Below are 21,403 nucleotides of genomic sequence, written 5' to 3'. Positions count from 1 at the left end.
GATCGCTCCACTTTTCTATTACTGTCGGAAATGCGCAGAACATTGGCAGAATGAGTGCTTCACTGTCTTCGCCACATCGACAATATTTCCTGTTTTAATATAAAACTGATTATGTTTTCAGAGGTTTGCCAAAGTGTGCGAAGAGGAGTCTTCTTGCAGAGAGTTGCGCACTCCCACACCCCCATCGCTGACATTCAGGCCAAGTGGGACTTTTTGGAAGCAGATTTCCTAATGTTTTTGTAAACACACACACACACACACACACACACACACACACACACACACACACACACACACACACACACACACACACACACACACACACACACACACGGTTTCCTCCCAAAGTCCAAAAACATGCATGTGAGGTTAATTGGTGACCGCCAACTTGCCTCTATAGGCGTGAATGTGAGTGTGTGTCCTGTCGTCTCCCATTGTATTGGGACCAGCACCCCGTGATCCTGAATAAGATATGACGCGGTACAGAAGATGGATAGAAGGGCCTTTGCCTTTTGTTGTTTCCTGAGGACTTAATTTTTTAATTGAATCTAAATTTTTACCACACTGTGCAACTATTCTTTATATATCAGCTGCTTCCTTCAGGTGTCACCACAGCAGATCATCTGACTCCATTTAATGCTATCCTCTGACTCATTTTTTCCATAAATCTTAGCTGAGACTGAGGTCATCCTCTTCTCCTCCTAATGGCTGCTTTTGCTTAATCTGTAAACTGCTTCATTTTAGCTGTCCCTCATCTGCTCTATTCATGTTTAACTTGTAGATAGATAGATAGATAGATAGATAGATAGATAGATAGATAGATAGATAGATAGATAGATAGATAGATAGATAGATAGATAGATAGATAGATAGATAGATAGATAGATAGATAGATAGATGGATAGTCCCACACTTTGTCATATATCATGTTATATAATTTTTGCAATTTTATCTATTTAAGGTGAATTTGCAGTTAAGGGCCATTCACATTTTCTGTGGCAAAAGTCTTTCCATACAGTGATACTGTTTATATGCACACTAATCATTGTGCATCATGACTTAATAAACACATTAAATACAATAACAACAACAAAAAAACTAAACTAAAAGAAAAGCAAATGTATATCTATTTATTTGTAGATTCAAGGTGGTTTCAGCCTCTTCTTAAGTGAATGCACACAGATGGCTCAAAGTGTTCACTAAACATTTCCGGAAGTTGGATGATTATAAGCTGCCTGTCGACTGTTGCCTGTTGTAAATAGTGTTGCAGCCAAAAGCCTTAAACTGAGATTTTAAAAGAACACAGAAAGACTCAATGAGATCGGTTTGAAAGGAAACCTCCAAAGTCAATCGATACGGATATCAGTTCAAAGAAGTTCAAATAATCGTTTAAACAATAAAGGGAAATGACAATAACTGAAGAGCATTTTGATTTATTTCAGCACATTGGTGTTGGAAGGAAGTATTTATTTCTGTCACAGAACTATACAGAGGAGGAGGAGCTCTCCGCTTGTAATCTCAACGAAAGGCTTGTCCAGCTCTTGCTGTGTTACCCCAAAAATATAATCTGCCTCCTTTCACATGCTTGTATGAATTTGCAAAAGTGAGAGCAGTCAAGAGTCCACTCATCTGACCCAAAATCATTGTGCACGACTTGTAACTAGTTCTGACACAGGAGCGTGAGCTGATAGTCACAACACTGTAAATAGTGATTCTGACCCCTGGTGGGCTGATTGTAACACACAGTAGTTAGTAGATGTTATCCTATAATTGGATTTGTACTGTAAATACAACATAATTGTTTAAAATGTACAGATTGCCGTGCAATAACAGTAAGTGGAATAAAATCCTGTAATGACTGTTACTAGCAGGCTTGTCTTCTCATGCCCACTGTCCAGACACGTCCTGGAGCCTCTGCAGGACACCCATGGTGCCGCATGGTGGCGTAGTGGTGAGCACTCCTACCTCGTTTTGCATCCTTCAGCTGATATCAGCACAGACAGTGGCATGATTGCGTAACGAAAGGTAAACACTCGCTTTAAAGTTCTACTTTAACTATGGTGTAATTGGCTAAAAAGGCAGTGCCATGGGGGTCAACATAGTGTAAAGAGAAAATGTTTTTCTCCTCCCCTGATAACCTTTGACAGCTACAGTCACATTGCAAAAAACTGAAGAAAAATAACCTGCACTTAAACTCATCCTAACAAGATGCCGCTCCACTGTATTCGAGGACATATAACTGTGGGGGCAACTTGTGGGGAGCTTTCACCCATAGAAGATTTCTTATAAAAAATTATAATACATGTTTTGTGATAAATCTCTGTCAGTGAGAAGAATGGTGGAGCTATCAAGCAAGACCAGTGACTATAACTTTCAGATTCACACTAGGGATGCTAAATAAAACACTACCAGCCATTTGCAGTCCATACAAGTCCTAATTCTTAACCACACAGCAGTCCCAAATTAGAATTTTAAAACATCAACTGTACTAACAAACCAGAATCACAGTACTTACTAATACTAACAATATTTAATATTAATTCTCAGCTAAAATGTGCCTTTATTCTGTCTCTGATTTGCAGCGAAGGAGACGTTGTTTTGTTATCGATTTTAAGTTGTCCGTTGCAGGTTCTCTACTATCCAACAGGGGGTGCTGCAGCGCTCTTACTTGCCATGGCTTTGGGTGAGGAAAGGTGTTTCTTGCGTGAAACTATAAAAAAAACTAACACTCGGAGACTTTGCAAAAGGTGCATGACATATTCTGCCTCTGTTTATTTTGCAATGAACTCTAGTCATAGTTTTCACGCGACAAGGCAATGCTTATTTGTGTTGTCATTTTCATCAGTCATGGTTTAAGTGTGTTTGTCAATTAAAGGTACTTAAGTTAAGACAACCTTCAGAGTCAACTGGTTTGTCTTCCATGAACCAGTGTGGGTTTTTTTTTCTAATGTTGTTTTTGTTTTGCTGCTCACATTGTAGTTCTGTGTTTTATCGCTGTCAGATTTGACTGTTTAGTGTATTACAGTATTTAAAAAGCTACAGTATTTCCAATGTGCTTAAATACTGTGTAAATCACCACGGATGGGTTATATCGAAGTAGAGTGTTTAATTTTTAAATTTTTTTAAAGTTCTGTGTGATAATTGTGGGAATATTGTTATGACTATGATCTTTCAAGATGGACGTGCATGTGAATTTTAACCTCATAAGAGCCCAAGTCCACAAGAGTTTTTGCATTGCCTTATCACTGATGATAGACTTTTATTTCAGGAGTATGAAGTCAGTCAATGTATAGCTGTAGGCTTGCTTGTGTCAATAAATGATAATGTCAGTCTCTGCTGTCTAATTGGATGAACTGTCACTAGAGTATTCTACAATGTTCTTGCTTGAGTGTCATAAGGATCGTGTTCGATAATGTGATTTTTGATAAGAAATCCCCAAACCTTAATGCTGAATAGCTTCCACAGCAACACCTGAGATTACAAAAACAAACACAAAATGAATTACTAAGTACCGATAGTCATAATAAATATCCAACAATTCTAAAAATAACTTTGTGATGTAAATTCTGATGTCTACCATTAAAATGTATTTTATGAATCCACATTGTGGTACCTGTGAGAGCTTAAAAGTCAACAAACAGGAGAGTCAGTCATCTAATTTCAATCTCTACTTCTGCAGTCCATGTGTTAAAGCGCCTGTGGGCCAGACTCTGACCTCAAATGTACCCCATCTGCGGTGCATGAATGATTACTTAATCTTGAGTCTGTCCAGTTCAGTGAGTTAAAATGCTGTAAATGTGTGATCTGCCGTTTAATCCACTTTCAGTTTCTAGTAAGACTAAGCAATCATTTACTATTCACATGCTACCAGTTTTGTTACTCAGGATATTACGTGGTAGGTCATCCTAAACGACCTGCAGAAACTCTGGATGAATAACCATGAAAGGGTTCGTGAAACAGGAAATTATGAAGATTTTGGCATCAGTGTGGAATGATGGACATCTTTGGATGGTGTTAGTCGACTCCCCAGTGCAATAAATAAGGTTCACCTCAATTGGATGCTGACAGACCTTCTGCCATAGTCTTTGAACTGAAAACAAGATCTGTGTTGGACTGATGTATTTTTTCAACCTGACTGGAGCTCTGTGAGGGTAGAATGTTCTCTGGAGCGAACATTGAAGATCACAATTCAATACTTAAAACTCATGGATTTCACAATTGGGTAATAGATTTCATTTAGTTCAGGGTCTTCAGAAAGGGTAACTCTTGACTTCTGTTTGAGTTAAGATTGTTATTTGTCATTTGTCATTTGTTTTTTATGTTCGGAATGCTAGTTAAAGCGGCATTACAGTGTGTACACCTAAAGGAAATAACAGAAAACAGTGTATTGTTTACAATCACTCAGCTCTTCAGATTTTCTGAAAGCTCAAGATAATTGTACTTTTGGGTCTTTGTGAAGCACAGAATGAACAAAGTCAGTGTTTCAAAGGCAAATTTGGGCCATCGTATAGCTAAACCTCTTTTGTACAGTAAGCCTATTTCTAAATATTGTGAGTTTTTTTTTAAATTAAATTAAATTAAATTAAATTAAATTAAATTAAATTAAATTAAATTAAATTAAATTAAATTAAATTAAATTTTATTTTATTTTATTTTATTTTATTTTATTTTATTTTATTTTATTTTATTTTATTTTATTTTATTTTATTCACTCTCTGTTGAATGAATTTGCTGCGTGCCTTTGAACTGTTTGGCCAGACCTTTGCTGGCTTTGTCTGCAGGCTGCACCTGTTCTGCGGACAAGCTTTTTCCCTTCTCATGACAGCTGAGAAGTCGGCAATCACAGCTGGGAAACTATGACATTACGTCCTACTTTGTGTGTCAAGAAAGAACCTTCCAGAAACAACAGTACAGAGAAAAATACTACAATGTTGGATTTTCTCATATTTACACAATGCATTCTGATTTTAGAAATAAAGCCAAACTTTTTAGAGTTTACGTCTGCCTATTTGCCTTTTCGCTTTGACGGGTGGTCTGCCTCTTTAGCAGCTTTAAATTTCACTTCGGTTCCAAATGTGAAAGTAGACAAAAGACAGACAATAAAGCATTTCTAACCATTATGTGCAAAGTATTAGAAAAGTGCACTCATTATACTGTATGTAGATGCCTCAGGACAGACTTGCATGCTTACAGTTAACATTTATAGTCACATTGGCAACAATAAAGATTTATTTGAAATAACATGTTAAATGTTTGTTAAATTATGTGAACAACATTTATATGATAGTTTACGTACCGCCGTGGAGTGTCATGGCTGACATTATTGAAATACCAAATGATTTTCTTTGGTACGACGTTATTATAGGGAAGTCATTGTAGATATACACAGTGTTTGATGGGCAATTATTTATAGTACCACTCTAAAAGAAAAATAAGTCATAAACGATTATGTATTTGTAATAAACCTCCAACAATAGAAGAAATAACCTGAAATCTCAAATCATTGGGTGCAACTTAGCCGTAAATGATGAAGTCACTGTTCATTTTGAAATGTTATACAGTCCTACTGATCCACTATGTACGCTGATGTGCCCTGATATCCGCTGAAATAAGTTAAAAGGGATTTCAGTATAGGTGAGGACAGGTGTGTTCACCCAATAGCAGATGACACACTTTTGACCTGCTGTGCCAGTCTGCTGGCCCTTCAGCAGGGGGCGTGGGCTTTACCATAGTAAAAATATTCATTTGGGGGGGTCCGGGGTTGTGCCGCAGCAGCTGAGGCAAAGTCCTAGTCTGACTCAGGTTAGCTGTCGTGACTGTGTTGATTAGTTACCACAGCTGTGGTGCTATTTAAAGCAGTCCCCTTGTTGTCTCTGTTGCCCTGCAGGACTCTAAGAGTGGAGAACAGAGCCTGCAGTGCCCTGAGAGTTCAGCGACCGGACCCAGATCCTAGTTTTGCCTTAAACGGAGTTAAAAGCGGAAAAAGCGCACTTGTTATTTTCATTTACTGTGTAAATGCAGCTCACACTCATCTTCTCTGCCAACTTTATCCAACTTTTAACCATAATTTAATCCCAGTCTATCAACCAGCATCACCAGTCCAACATACGACAAATGCAGAGAAACACAATACACATTCGGGCCATTTGCCATCAGCATTCAACTTAACAAGCATTAAAAAACAAACAAAAAAAAAATGCATTCACAGTGAGAACATGGAAACTGCACACAGTTCTATCCATCCATCCGTCCATCCGTCCATCCGTCCATCCGTCCATCCGTCCATCCATCCATCCATCCATCCATCCATCATATCGTTTTATGCAGCTGATTCTAGATCTCAGCAGTTCAGAGCAGTGAACACCTAGACAGATACTAGTCCATCATGCAGGGCAGAAAACACAGTTAGGCACACTCACATTCACACCTATTCACTATATATTTAGAACATAAATAATCTTAAATACATGGACTGTGGGAGGAAACTGGAACCCTCCCGGAGAACCCATGCTTGTAGGGAGAACATGCAAACTCCATGCAGAAAGGTCACCCAACTGCACTTGAAATATAGATTTTCTTGTTGTGAGACAAGTGTTGTCAACTGCAGTTCTGGCCACCCCTCAATTTATGACCTACGTCAAAAGCTTATCTTATACCATTCAGATCAAAGGTGTTGTAAAAGTAATTGGTGTATCGGCATCTTCTGAAAGTGAAGGTTCATCGCTGCTGTGGCTGTGAGCAACTCCAATGAGCTGGAGTACCAGTTTATGTATCACAGGACATTGACTCCTATGTTGCTGTTGATTCAGGGAACGTGTAGAGCTACCTGCCACTTGTATGCAAATATTTTCAACAGTTTTCATGAACTTCCATCACTGGGATCCCTCACGACTCTTTTCACTTTTCTTCCTCATAAAGCATCATTGTTCCTCAACATTAGAATACATGCGCTTGTCTTTATCAGAATGATAACTGAAAAACACTCTTCAATGATGATACACCAACCAAGAAAATACTCAAACATGTACAATAGAATACTACATGTAGTACATCCTTCCACCTCGCCATGTACATCTGCTCAGGACTGCTAAAGGCCGTTGTGTTTATTGACTTTTACCTTGCCACCGTATTCACGTAACACCGTATTCACTGTATTCTCAAGATTTCGACGTTAATATTTCTTTTTAGTCTTTTTTTCCCAAGGACATATTGACTCTCAGATTTCAACTTTAAGGTATTACAACAATCTTTGGCCCTTTGCCCAAATATGCCCAAAACATTAACTGCTCTAGAGGGAGACATACGTAAGTTATTGCTCAAACTATTTAACTTTAATTTACTGTGTCATTTATCCCCAGCATATTATTTCCAAAAGAGAAATGACCGTACATCTTCAATGATTGTTGAGTCTGACAACCATCCCCAAGCAGCATTGTGAAGATTGCTGCTTTATTTTTATTGGTTTATTTTCAAAATGTATCTCCTATTCCTAAAAAGTCTTGCATAAAAATTTTCAAGAGTTTTAACCAGACGCCTGTTTGGTTAGTGAGTCAGCAGCTGAGCATGGAGCCATTAGGGCAGACTAAATGTGTCTGGAGCAAGGTTTCTATTTAAATCCATCTACAGTGAGAGAAGCATTTTCTCATCCTGGAATGAAGAGGAGCGTCAGAGTTACAGTTAAAATTGACCTCAAATGTCTGTCATCTATGAATTGCTGGTTTCTGAGCCCAATTCAAAATTGAGATATTGAAAAAGTTGCGTTTTACATTTACTTTATGGCTCAAGGCATTGCCGATATAAGTCCCAACAGTCACCGCATAGCTGAATGACAGCAACATCTAGGTTACTCTGGCAAAACAAAGGGCAAGTTGCAGTCCCTCTTCAGTGATAAGTCAGGCATCCTGCCTGGCCAACAATAAGATAAAGAATAATCTCTGTCTGCATTTAGATTGCTGACCCACTGAAAAGACCCGCTCAAAAGTGTGACAAAACTTTCCCCAAATAATTTTGCACACCATATATTCGTAGCTCATCACGCAATAAGAAAAGCATCTCGTAGTTTAATTGAACAATTCATTCTCTACAAGCCAATTACATAAAGAAAAGAAAAAGCATAAAAACAAATATTAGGGCAGAAGGTTTGAGTAAAGCATCTTTCAGTATAAAGCAAGCCAAATTTTGCTGCACAAAACTGCAACAATGCATTAGTTCTACAAACAGAAAAGGTAGGAAACGTGCGTCATAACCACCCAATACACTAGAATAATGTAGTCATTTTCTACATTTTTCCAGACTCTGATGTATGTCCGTTAAAGTTATTCAAAATGGAAATAATGATGAAATCATGGAATATAACCAATAATTTGAATTACAAAAATGATTCAGTTTATCCGTGAGAAGCTGAAGGAACTAAAATCTAAAATAAGTGCTCAATCACCCCCACAGATTATAGCTCTTTTCTTTTGTATTATTATTATTATTATTATTTTTTTTTATTTAAACATTGTTTATGCAGCTGTGATTGCAAAGGGCCAGGATGACACACACGTGTGTGTGTGTGTGTGTGTGTGTGTGTGTGTGTGTGTGTGTGTGCGGACGTGCGCGTGGGGCAACAGCTGAACCTGCGGCATGCGCGCGCGGAATGCAGTATCCGGTAGAAAGTAACGGTACTTTTATGGAAACGGCTCCCGGACGAGCGGCCAGCAGCAGTCGCGTTGGTGCACCGAGTGGTTGCTTGACGGATTGTCCGGTTTGCTCAGAGATTCACTTCTTGTGGTTTTTACCAACACAAAGGATTTCTTTGGAAGCAAAAAAAAAAGGAGGACAGCAGCACGCTGAAGAGGTGAAGTGATCCTTGATGTTTGTTTCATCATAATTATCTCATGATTATTTGTAGGATTCATTAGATTAGGCCTGCGTGTACATTGAGGTCCATGAAATTATACATATAAAAAAAAAAGTCTATTCAGAACTGGGAAGTAAAATCAGCTGTACACACCTCAAACACATGTTCAGTTCATAATTGAATGCGATTGTGAAAGTATTGTTCTAGTTTTCTTTTGTTAACTTTCTTAAACTGCTGTGATCACATTTAAAAAAACAAATCCATAAATATAAACAGTAAGTGCTCCTGTCAGACAGTTATAGCAACACAGTAGGAATAATATATCCATGTATATCAAACTCGTTGTTTCTGACGCACCCTGATGATCTCTCCTGCCAGGTGTGTACAGAAATAGGACATCACCTGCTGAAAGTAAAGTTTCAGACTATTAATATTGTCTGAACTCATCAAACCACACAAATCAAGAAGTAATTATACGTGTCTCTGTCAGATTTAGAAGATAGAGTATTTGTTAGAGGCATGTTGATTCTGGGAAACCTTTAAAGTAACTGGATATTTATGCACATAAAGAGTGTTTTCAACAGTATTCTAAATAAAAAAAATGGTTAACATGTGTTTTACTTTACTATATATTCTGACAATCTGTTTAGATCCAACAAATGTACCAAATGTGAGACTGACAGTCAAAATGAAAACGTCAAACCCATCAGTAAAACACTCAGTGACTCAATCTTTAGCATCTTTATACAATAAGATATTGGTTTTGAGGCTATATGTTCTGATCCTTGCATTTTATTGTAATTGTAAAAACAGAATCACATATGAATATCCTGTATGCATTTACCAAGAGAAACATGGATTTCGCAATAAAGACAGCAGGTTCCTCATGATAATGACTTTTTTTTTTCTCTTTTCGTTCTGATTACATACAGTTAGAAGACTAGAATTTCATCAGGGTAACTTTTTTTAATTCAACCACACCATCAAGACCTTTCTGTTTCTAGATTACACAGAAATGTAGACCAACTGTCTGGCAGCGACATATGACCGTCATACCTGAATAGAAAAGGTATTTGAAGACACTGATACAAAGCAGAAGCACCGTGAGACAACAAACTTCCTGAACAACTCTCCTTCATCCAGTTGTCTAACTCTCAGTCGAACCGTTTTATCAGGGGTCTGTGCAGCGACATGTGGGTGCCAGACTGAGCTCCGTCCAACCACCTATCACTCATCAGAAATAGCAATGATCACATGTCATGGGGGCAAAAGTGGGCTATAAATAGGGGTCTGTAGGCCTCCATCATTGCGCTCCTTCCTCACATGCTGAAGATCACAGGAACTCTTTTGCCCAATAAGAGTATTTTGCATACACAAAATCCCATACTGGAGTAGGAAATTCGCTAGTGTGGGTTAATTAGTGTGGTGAAATAGACACGTGTGTCTTTCATGTTTTACTTTTGGTTAAAAAGGAGAGAAAAAAACTAAAGTCCTGCACAAACTGCAGAATGGGACAGTTAGCTTTCTGCTAATGAGGAGAGATCAGACGACTGAGAATATCGAAAAAAATAAGACATTAATCAATAAAATGAAGCAAATAACCTTGTCAGATCTGATGATTATTACAGTAGTAATAGCACAAGTGTGCAGATCAATACATGGGCAAAAACACAAAACCACACAAGTAGTTTATGTTTTTGTGACGTGAACTATCAGCTTGTGTATTATCCAGTTTTAAGCTTGTTGTGGTTCATCAAATTATGTTGTACGTCTTTTATTTTATAAATACCTCTACTGTACAACTTTGCGAAAAAAAATTTTATTTTTTTTTTTTATAATTCTTTTTGTTTCATACTCACCTTGTGTTAATTGGTAGAAAATAGCCGGTGATCCTCCCAGAGGGGCACAGTGCTGGATGTTTTCATTGTCTCTCTAATCCAACACACCATCATTTAATATATTAGTCATCATAAGTCTCTGTAGAAGTCCTGAGACTGAGCCACCCATCATAAGCAGGAACGTGTGGAAACCATGCAGGACTGTGCCCAGGACAATGGCCTACCTTTGTTTTGAAGCATATCGGCAATACTCAGACCGTCATGATGATTTTTTTTGTTGTTGCAGGTAACAAATCTCAAGACCCTGTTCGTCAACTTGTCGCAGTCGTACAAGCATGACTGAGGTCTCACAGGCTCCGGTTGTCATAGCCAACGACATAGAGGATGTCTTCTGTGAAAATGAAGAAGAGATGAGCAGTGCAGAAGACAGAGCAAATTATGAGACACAAAAAGATGAAATGGTGAGAGAGGAGGAAGAGAAAACTGACGAAACGAAGAGTTCACTTAAAGAAGATGAGACACCAGGCCACGCAAGAGATAAAACCAGTGACGGGAGTGACAAGAGTCACATAAACGGTGTGGCGCACAAAGACATCGACACTGCAGATGAGAAACATGTGAAATGTGAAAAGACTTCGGAAGCCGTTAATGGCGTTCAAAATAAGCAAAAAGAGGAACCTGAACCTGACATGGACGAAGACCTGAATATTTCTGATTTGGCATTGAAAAAAGAGGTAAGCCACGAATCTTCATCTGAAAAACAGAATGTTGTTACATGTGACTGAACTTTGTGTAGACGCTGTGCTTCACATACTGACGTTGTGTATTGTTCTTTTGTCTCTGTTCAACCACAGAAACTTCTCAGGTCCAGAAAGCTAGTGGCAAGAAGCTACGTGCCTAAAACGAACAAAGAAAAGGGGGACGTGACAGGCAAGTTTGAGGCCATGCAGAAGGCCAGGGAAGAACGTAGCAGACAGAGAAACAGGAACGAGCAGCAGAAGAGGAAAGAGCAGTATGTCAAGGAGAGGGAGTGGAGCCGAAGGAAGCAGCAGGTCAAAGACTGATAACGCCGCTAACCTCCGTCTGAAATCTGCATGGCATGATGAAGCATGATGGAGTGACAGAGCAGCCGGTTTCAGTGAGGACTCAGTCTTTTACACAATCTAACGCAGAGGCGGGCACTCACCTGTTCTGGAGGGCCCACGAGTCCTGCGGAGTTTCAACTCATTCCTGCTTCAACAGAACCAATGTAATGTTTGGCTCAGTATCACAGTTTCTGCGGAGCGTCATGATGAGTTATTTACTAAATCCAGGCATGTGGGAGCAGGTAGACGGTTAAAACTTAAAGGACTACGACCTTTCAAGACGATGTGTGCCCGCCCCAGTCAAAAGTCACATTGGCCACACTCCGTATGTCATATTGCTAACCTTGCAATCACTTTAACATATTCCAATATTCAACTATTACATTTATTGTCAAAATAATGATTTTAAAAAAAATCGGTCATTTTCAATGTAATGATAAGCATGGAGTGGTTAAACCGCAGTGACCCACCCAGATGACAACTAATTTAACCAAACTGTGTAAGACACTGAACTTTATTTTAAATAGTTACCCTTTAAGTAGACTGTTATATCTATATCATGCTGATTGAGCTTTGAGTCCTTGATAGCAGAGAAGAGCTCACATGGGCTCGGGTTGGGGTTTGATGTGAGGCTGCTCTGAAGCAGTTAAAAATGGTTTTGGACCTGAGAAGGCAGTCTGGATCCTTTTTTTTTTTTAAAACCTCGAGGTTTTGTATGTCAGAGTGCCAGCTAGTATTTGGCTTCTCATGTTTAGTAAAACCAGAGATCAAAAAACACTTTTTTTTTTTGTAAATTAACAAACAAACATGAAAAAGTATGAACAACAATTCCTAATGCAAAGGAACAATTTAGTCTTTTTTTCTTACATTTCAAGATAATTTGTTTACTATTCATAAAATAACAAAGAATTGATTATTCAATTGTTAAAAAAAAAAAAAAAAAAAAAGAAAAGCTGATTAGTTTTTAATGACATTTTCAGATTATAATTTTGCTTTTGAACTAAAGATGGGGAATTGAAGGCCGGAGGCCGTGTTTGTCTGCGGTCGACTGCGGTGAAATAATTGCAGTGATGCGGTGTTGCCTGAGTGGATTATTAATGATACTGGGACTGAAAAACCCTCCCTGTGTACAGCCATGGCATGGCTGGCCCAAACTTGGACACCTACGCTCATCTCCTCTGTGTGCATCAACACTCTGGTCCAATCAGAGGCTCACCGACCAGACACATGATCACGCTATTAGCAGGGATTAGATCCGTGTTCTTGCTGGGACCAGCATGGCTCCTGAGTGGCAAAGCAGATGATCCCAGCTAAACCGTAACCTCGCCGCATTGTACATGTCATTGGCTACAGATAAAAGAACTACTCGCTTCCAGTGATGAGGAAGAAGAGGTGCAGCCAGCAAAAATAGAGAAATCCTACGTTCCCAAAATCACAGGTAAGACACACAACAATGTATAAGAAGGGTAGAAAAGGAAATAATGTCGAATCTGGGATTTAGAAGGGAGCGGAGGCTCAAGATTTGTGTCCCGATTTGTGAAATCTGCAGGGAGCGTAAAGGGAAAATTTGCAGAAATGGAAAAACAAAGACAAGAAGAGGAGAGGAAGAGGATGGACGGAGAGAGGAAGAAGCGGGAAGCCCAGGACAACATTGAGAAAGCCAAAATCAGGAAGGAATTGGCTCAGAAGGCTGTTGAGGTCAGTGAACCGACAGTGAACTATTTGTAGAGCGACTCACCTGTCACTGGCTGAATGTATCTTAACGCTTCCTTTCTGGTGAGAATGGTGCATTTTTATCCGTAATGAGTCAGGTAATCCTCAGCTGCCACTCCAGTGAGTTATTTTAAGTGATATTTGACATCAAACCAGTTGGCAGAGGCTGGATATAGGTCTGAAACTACTCGTGGCATTGTTGACATGACCAGCCTGGGAACTGACGCTAAATAGGTCACTTTCATTTCATGGAACTGTTAAGCCTGGAAAAAGTTAAGAAAAAGAAAAAAAAAAGATTTAAAGAAAATGGCAATAATATTTCCAGGCAGTACAACAAGGAAAGAACCACATGGAATGCTGTTTTCAGGCTTGTTATTATTTCATGCATTTCTTGAGAATGGTTATGTAAGTGTCCTTGTGCCACATAATCAATTACAAGAAATTACCTGGTACTTCTTTAACCTAGTTCTGCTCCAGTCAGAACTAGATAGTCTAGATAGATAGTCTAGATAGTCTAGATAGATAGATAGATAGATAGATAGATAGATAGATAGATAGATAGATAGATAGATAGATAGATAGATAGATAGATAGATAGATAGATAGATAGATAGATAGATAGATAGAAATGTTGATGCAGGGTCAGCGATGAAAACACACAGTAACATGTAATGCAGGTGTCATTTGAAACTTGAGTTTTTCTTTTTTTCGTTTTGCCCGTATACAGTATATGAATTCAGCTTGTGGATTAAAATGTTTCGCTGTGAGGAAACACCACCGACTCAGTAATCAAGAAACAACTGGAAAAGATCTGCCAGGTTTAGACAACACTTGAGTGGCAACTGTTTCCCACACCTCAGAGACAGAATTAGCCCGAGACTTCCCTACTGTGACTAAATTAGACTGCTATCTTCAACTGACACCTATATGCTGACCTACTGCAAATGGTGACATTAGGCCAATAGGCTGTCCCCTACCACACATGCGCTCTGTTAGGATTGCTATCAGCATGAGGCATTTTACTCAGATTTATTCATTTGTGCATGGTTGAATGCCGCTGTCACATTTCTCTCCAAATTATCCAAACAGATTGCGCATTCAAAGCTTTGCAATTCTAGATTTTAAACCTCCCTTGGGTTTGCCATTCTAGGTATGTGGGCACCAGTAATGACTGTGAAACACATATTCAAGATTAATGAATGATTGTTGATTCAAAGTGTTTATTTTCATATAAACAGCAGAAACATATTTCATAATGCAATGAAGTTCTTACTTTGCTGAACTGAATATAAATCTGTGGACATGACCTGCTGGTGTACATCAGATTGTATTTGCTGTGTTTCCCTGTAATCTTTTTTGTCTAATCTTACTGTTTAGGAGGGAGATGACACAATCCTGGTACGTGTGGTTCCCGCAAAGTCATCCAAATCTCCAGGCCGAATCAAGGTGAACTTTGAAGACATGGAGAGGAGTCGAGAGGAGGAGCTGAAGAAGAAGGCAGAGGAGGAGAAGCTCAAACAATACAACGAAAACAGACGCTCATTCCGGGAAGCGAAGCGACGCTCAGTCGTTGAACAAGTAGGCATTCAGAGAATTAATCATTCCATACATTTGTAACTTGAGACCATATCTCTCCTGGGTTCCTCAGGCACAGAGCCATGGAGCCAGCTTACAATTTCATAATTTCATTCACCACAAAACACAATCTCCAACACACACACACACACACACACACACACACACACACACACACACACACACACACACACACACACACACACACACACACACACACACACACACACACACACTGCTGCTGCTGTCGCAGGCTCCTCCTTTTTATCTCCCACTCTGCCGTGGCAGAAGACAGGGAAACAATTGTGCCCTTGATATCACCCCCTTCAACAACATTGTTCACGTCGGGCATTGTTTTGGGATTTTTTTAAAGCTTTCTTTAAAAGGTAACATGCCCAAGCTGCACAGTAAAGGACTAGAAAAGTTAGTGTGTGATCAGTGGAGGTGGCATGTAGGCAATTTGCGCCGAGGTCAGATATCTTTCTCCTGGGGGAACTGGGACACAAGGACAGAGTCTGAGCTCAATGTCAGAGGGAGCAAGTACATGCAGTCAATTTGGTTGAGAAGAGGTTTCTGTCACGGTCCGCACTGCCAGCTCTGCATCGCTGCAGGTGGGCGTGAGCTTGACAGTGTGTGTGAGGCTCACAACAATCACACTTCTCTCACCTTGGTGCTTCCTGGCGTCACTCTGCTCTCTCTAGATGTCCTGCAGCTGAGTTCCCTGCTCTGCCGCTGTGTTTTGTGCGTCAGTAGCTTTGAATCTCAGTCCTTGTTTAGCGTTTTCGGGTCATGTGTTATTTGTGTAGTGATGGTTGGGATTTTTTATGCTTTTTATCTGCCACCACAGTGCTTAGTCGTTTCTGCAGTTTCTGAGTTTAGTGACTTCCTGAGTTTTGCAGTTTTGTAGTTCTGAGTAATTTTGGTTTTGTTTTAGGGTTAATTCTTAGTTAGTAGTTTACCTCCTGCCCACTAATTGGTAGCGTAGAGTCTTCATTTATTCACCTTAATAGTATTGCTCTCGGTTCCCTCTTTCCCACAAAGTGCTGTGTTTTTGTAAAAAATTTAAGTTTGTGAATAACCTTTAATTTCCATACTTGTACCCGTCTGTGTGCCGTTTCCACTGCTCTGCGTCTGGATTTCATAGCTTCCAGAGATCAGGTAGAAAAAAACACATCAATCAGCCTGCTGAGGACAAAATGCAGGAGGAACACAGCCATATAGATTGGTGTGGCCTAACCCTTTTCAGTGTGAATGCAACTTTAGCATGCTGATTTTTGGGGAAATTGAGGGAGGTGTAAAGTCCAGCAGGAGAGAGTTTTTTTTTTTTTTAACCAGGCTCCTCTCTCTGACAAAATTTTCCTTGTGCTTTCATAGTGCATGGTATCTCACATAATTACGATATCCTGCTGCTGCCAGGAAAGGTAACATCAACATTTTCAAAACCTATCACTTGATTAAACAGGGCTAGGGTCTGTTGAAGTGAGCAGTGTTCGTTGGGCTGTGTAGGACCAGTGAATGTCACATTGGAGTGGTTCCATGAAGCCAGAGATCACGGTAGCGTTCTGGAGGTGTTGTGGGACCCGACTAGTTTATAATGGGCCTGTGAGATGACCGTATTGGCAATTACAGGTCAAGCTTTAGTTTCTCAGTAAGAGGAGGTCATTTTACACAGAAAAATGTATGGTTGTCTCTCTCTTATTTGAATCAGGATATAGAGGAGAAGACGTCTGAGAAGATGCAGTCGAATCCTGGAAAACTCAAATTGACATTTGAGGAGGAGGAGAAGGAAAGACAGGAGCAGAGGAAAAAGCTGGCTGAGGAGGAGGCCAAGCGGCGCCTGCTTGACGAAAAGAAGGCTTTTGAGGAGGCCAGAATGGAAATGGTAAGAAAAACTTAAGTGTCTGTCTGTGACAAACACACACACACACACACACACACACACACACACACACACACACACACACACACACACACACACACACACACACACACACACACACACACTCTCTCTCTCTGAGTGTCTAAATTTTAGTTCCTTTTCCTTTTTTTTCTTTTGGTAGTCTTATTTCCATAGTCAGAACTCTGTACAGCCTTGTCCCAATTACTTACAGATTACATTTGCACCTAGAATAGAATAGAATAGAATAGAATAGAATAAGATTCTTGGATTTCTCCTGTGCATTCACTTCTATTGAAGAAGGAGGTCCTTACAATTAAATGAATTCATAGAAATGACTTGAAAATCTCTCCAAATTAAACTTACACACAATCTCCACATTGTAACATCTGTTGAGCCAATCCACCCATAGAGCTCAAAGCACTTTGATATCTTATCAGGATGAAGATGAAGAAAACTTGGATCCAGTTCATGAAGACAAAGAGGATGTACGTCCTGGAAAACTGAGACTGAGCTTCGAAGAGCTGGAGAGACAAAGAGTTGAAGGATTGCGCAAGAAGGCAGAGGAAGAGGCGAAAAAACGAATGGAAGAAGAAAGACGAGCTTTTGCTGAAGCCAGAAAGAGCATGGTTAATGTTCTCTCCCATTTTGAATTATATGATTCTACTCAAAATATGAATTCAGAAAACTTTTTATAATGTGCAAATTCTCAATGTTGAAATGTATGTCATGCTGAGGCCTATACTATACTATACTGTACTTGAAACAGTCATTTATTAATAAAATAAACTTACATTTGAGGGAGCATTAATCCGTACTTATGAATAAGGATAGACTGAAAAATGACATAAAACTAATCAAATGTGTTTTCCTCAGTTGGTAGATGAGGACGATGAGGTACTGATGGCTTTGCTGAACCTGGAGGGCAGTAAACCCGGGAAGATTTGTGCCAGTTTTGAGGATCTGGAACGCCAAAGAAGAGAGGAGGAGCAGAAGAAGGCAGAGGAGGAGGCCAAGAGGAGACTGGAAGAAGAAAAGAGACTCTTCGCCGAAGCCCGCAAGAGCATGGTGAGTCCCCACGACCCGGGGACAAAATAAATTACATGGTATGCATGTACTTGGCTGATGGGTAACATGTCGAAACTGCTTGCCCTGTTCAGGCTTCAGCTTAATTTGCTGCTGCTTCCTCAACCAGCTTTCACAAGACATTTCATTATAACACTTCACTTCAACTTATCTGTACATAAAAAATAATACACAGATCAACTTATTTAAAAAAAATAAAAATTTAATTAGGTTAATGTGGCATAAACCAACATTAGAACGCATTTTGTAAGTGGGTTCTGTTTGCATCAAACGAACACTTCAGTCTATCAAAATACTTCATAATTCGACTATAAATTCAATTGGATAAGTCATGTTGATGTATTCATTGTGATAGGCTCCAACTGGCGCATTTGCACTGCCTTTCCTTTTTCCAAATGATTTCTTTAAGAGCCCTGGCCTGGATCAGGAAATGTCTTCATATGGAGTTGAAACAGTAAGATCTTTCCAATCTCAAACGCTTTTGCTTTCCAAACAAACTAAAACAATTCTTACAATCACACATTCTTTGCAACGTCTACAAAATGCATGTCTTTCAATGCCGAGTGACGAATGAATTTCGCTTAGTGTTCTGCTGGTGAAGGTGTTTGATGTTGGGTAAGTACCGCAAAACGAAGCCACAGTTGTGACAAAACGGTTTGGCGCGGCCGTGCCAAGTCACTCCATAACAATCAGTGCTTTTGTGATTACTTGTAGGTGTTTGACGAAGAGGAAGGGATGATTAAGACCGAGTCGCAGGAGGCGCTGCACCCGAGAAAACTGGAGATGAACTTTGAGGAGCTGCTGAAAGAGAAGGAGGAAATAGAGAAGAAACGCAAGGCAGAAGAGCGCAAAAAGAAATTGGAGCAGGAGAAACAGGAATTTGAACAACTCAGACAAGAAATGGGCGAGGTCAGTGTGAACAAACACGTTTTGTAATATTACAATTACGACTGGGTCCGCATTGCCTTCTTTTTTTTTTTTTTAGGACCTCACAGTCATGTCAATGAATGTAACTTTTATTTCACAGGATGAAATCAACGAAAGTTCCGAGATTGTAAGCAAAGAGTATGAAGAGCTGACCAAACTCAAGAGGACTGGCTCTATTCAAGCCAAAAACCTCAAGTCCAAGTTTGAAAAGATCAAGCAGCTCACGGAGGAAGAGATTCAGAAAAAGATTGATATGGAGAGAGCGAAGAGGAAGGCTATTGATGATGAAATCAAAGAGAGAGAAGCTGAGCGATTCCAGGAGGTAGGCATGTTCACAAGATAAACATCAAGGACATTTTTCCAAAGAGACGTCGCTGAAAAAAACCAAACTGAAATGTATGTAATGTTTTCACGTTGATGGATCGCAGTGCCACACATTACAGTTGTTCTGCCTTTCAGGATGAAGAGGCACGAGAGATGACTCCTGCAAGGGCCGAAGAGTCGCCTTTCAAGCAAAAGGTGGACATGCGAGCCCGATTCGAACAAATGGCCAAGGCCAGGGAGGAGGAGGAAAGGAGGAGGATAGAAGAGCAGAAGCTGCAGAGAATGCAGTTTGAGCAGCAAGAAATTGATGCTGCCCTACAAAAAGTAAATTCTTTGTTTAACTTTATAAATATGTACTTATTTTATAGTTTAATAGTTCTGAAACAAGACACAATATCAAGAGCGTGGTTTAAAATTGATTCGGAAAAAAACAAAACAGCTTGCTATCATTTTATCATCTGTTTGCAGAAGAAGGAGGACGATGTGGAGGACGAAGGTAGCATCATCAACGGCTCTGCAGCTTACGAGGATGAGGAGGATCATGCCAGGTCTGGAGCGCCGTGGTTTAAAAAGCCGCTTAAAAATCAGTCGGTGGTGGATTCAGAGCCCGTCCGCTTCACTGTAAAGATCACCGGAGAGCCAAAACCAGAGGTAACCTGGTGGTTTGAGGGAGAGATGCTCCAGGACTGTGAGGACTACCAGTACATAGAGCGAGGAGAGACGTTCTGCCTCTACCTGCCAGAAACTTTCCCAGAAGATGAGGGAGAGTACATGTGTAAGGCTGTGAACAGCAGAGGCACAGCAGCAAGTACCTGCATCCTCACAATAGAAAGTAAGACGACCTTGGTGTGACTGCATGCCTGCATGCCTGCATGATACCTCCCAATCTGGATTTTTCAACCTCTCTTCACAAAGTGGATTGCATGCTCCTCTTCCTTATGGTCTAAGGACAAAACACACAGATGTGGCTGACTTCTCTCCTGCCTGTCTTTTTTGCAGCGTATGACTACTGATGTCCCTCCATGAGTTGGAAAATTTCCCTGTTGTCTCTCACCTCTTCTGTAAATCTTCATCGCTCATGGTATGGTCAACCACATAGGGGTGAAAAAAGCAGTACGCTGGCATTCCTGAGGAAGGGATACACAACAATATACACACGCCATTAACAAAACAGAAGAAAATGCAAGATGTTTACGTATTACAGTTGTAAAGCTGCACTCCCAGTCAGGATTTAAGATGATACTTGTGCCAAAAATAGCCTTGGTCCTTGGTTTCAAGCAAAGGACTGCGCAAAACTTTTTAACTATTTGCATCAAGGCCCTAAAATAATTTGATACAAATCATTTTCAAATATGTAGTACTGTACTGTAAATATCATACGTTATGGTCCATGTAATGACAAGTGTTATTTTTGAGGTTTCAAATGTAAAAAAAAAAAAGGGAAAGTCCTTGTATAGTAATTAACGGAACACATATAAAATCCTACCTGTTTTGTGGGTGTTTTACAACTGCTTTTCATCATCAGTATTAAGTTCATAGTTTTCTTTCCCGTATTAGCGAATGATAGTGTGATGTTTGCTTGGTATTACATTGAGGACTATTGTGTTTAGTCATCACTGAATGGTTCAATATCAGAATCATGACCTATAAGGACAACCACATACTGCAAGACTATAAGCCAGTAGACCTCATGTGTGTATCCTATTTGTATTTTTTGCAGCGTATAAAAAAATGTGTTTCTCCATGCACAAATAATTTTTTTTCTTAATATTAATAATACTCGATACAGTTGTCATCATCTAGTCCATGACAACAGTTTTATGATTTGATAGTAGAAACATTTTTAGGCTAGTGAGGATATTTGTCATAATACTAATAAAATCAACAAATAACAAATGTGTTGTCATTTATTGAAACATATGGTCTCCCGCCTGAAACTTTTTACTTGTTTTGCTTTTGGTTGATATATATATTTCTGTTTTACAACTATTCCATGTGGATTCATCCGAACTACTACAATACACACAATGATGCACATCCATAGTGCGTGGTGTGAAACTGACCTTTGTTTTGTGGAGTTTGAGCCCATATGTCACTCACTGTGTATGGAAAT

The 21,403-nt window shown here is 39.6% G+C and overlaps 1 protein-coding gene across 2 annotated transcripts; it reads left to right on the top strand.

The window, feature by feature from the left end:
* Positions 1 to 8,547: 8,547 nt before the first annotated feature.
* On the top strand, positions 8,548 to 21,164 carry nexn (nexilin (F actin binding protein); the record flags this gene model as incomplete). Of its 2 annotated transcripts, XM_080474154.1 has the most annotated exons (14): positions 8,548 to 8,842; positions 10,970 to 11,417; positions 11,538 to 11,735; positions 13,122 to 13,206; positions 13,318 to 13,466; positions 14,859 to 15,059; positions 16,765 to 16,938; positions 17,394 to 17,582; positions 17,830 to 18,021; positions 18,754 to 18,948; positions 19,067 to 19,288; positions 19,426 to 19,614; positions 19,759 to 20,122; positions 20,290 to 21,164. In XM_080474154.1, the coding sequence occupies exons 2-14, from the start codon at positions 11,019 to 11,021 to the stop codon at positions 20,301 to 20,303; spliced, it is 2,571 nt and encodes an 856-aa protein (XP_080330280.1). In that variant the 5' UTR covers positions 8,548 to 8,842; positions 10,970 to 11,018. The 2 variants fall into 2 exon arrangements, with proteins under 2 accessions (XP_080330280.1, XP_080330279.1); XM_080474153.1 differs by lacking the exon at positions 20,290 to 21,164 and having other exon boundaries at positions 19,759 to 20,142.
* Between the last annotated feature and the right edge of the window lie 239 nt (positions 21,165 to 21,403).

Source organism: Lipophrys pholis (genome assembly GCF_963383615.2).
Source record: "Lipophrys pholis genome assembly, chromosome: 10".
Taxonomy (NCBI): Eukaryota; Metazoa; Chordata; class Actinopteri; order Blenniiformes; family Blenniidae; genus Lipophrys; species Lipophrys pholis.
Note: the sequence above shows the minus strand (reverse complement) of the source record. Positions and strands in the feature narration are given on the sequence as shown.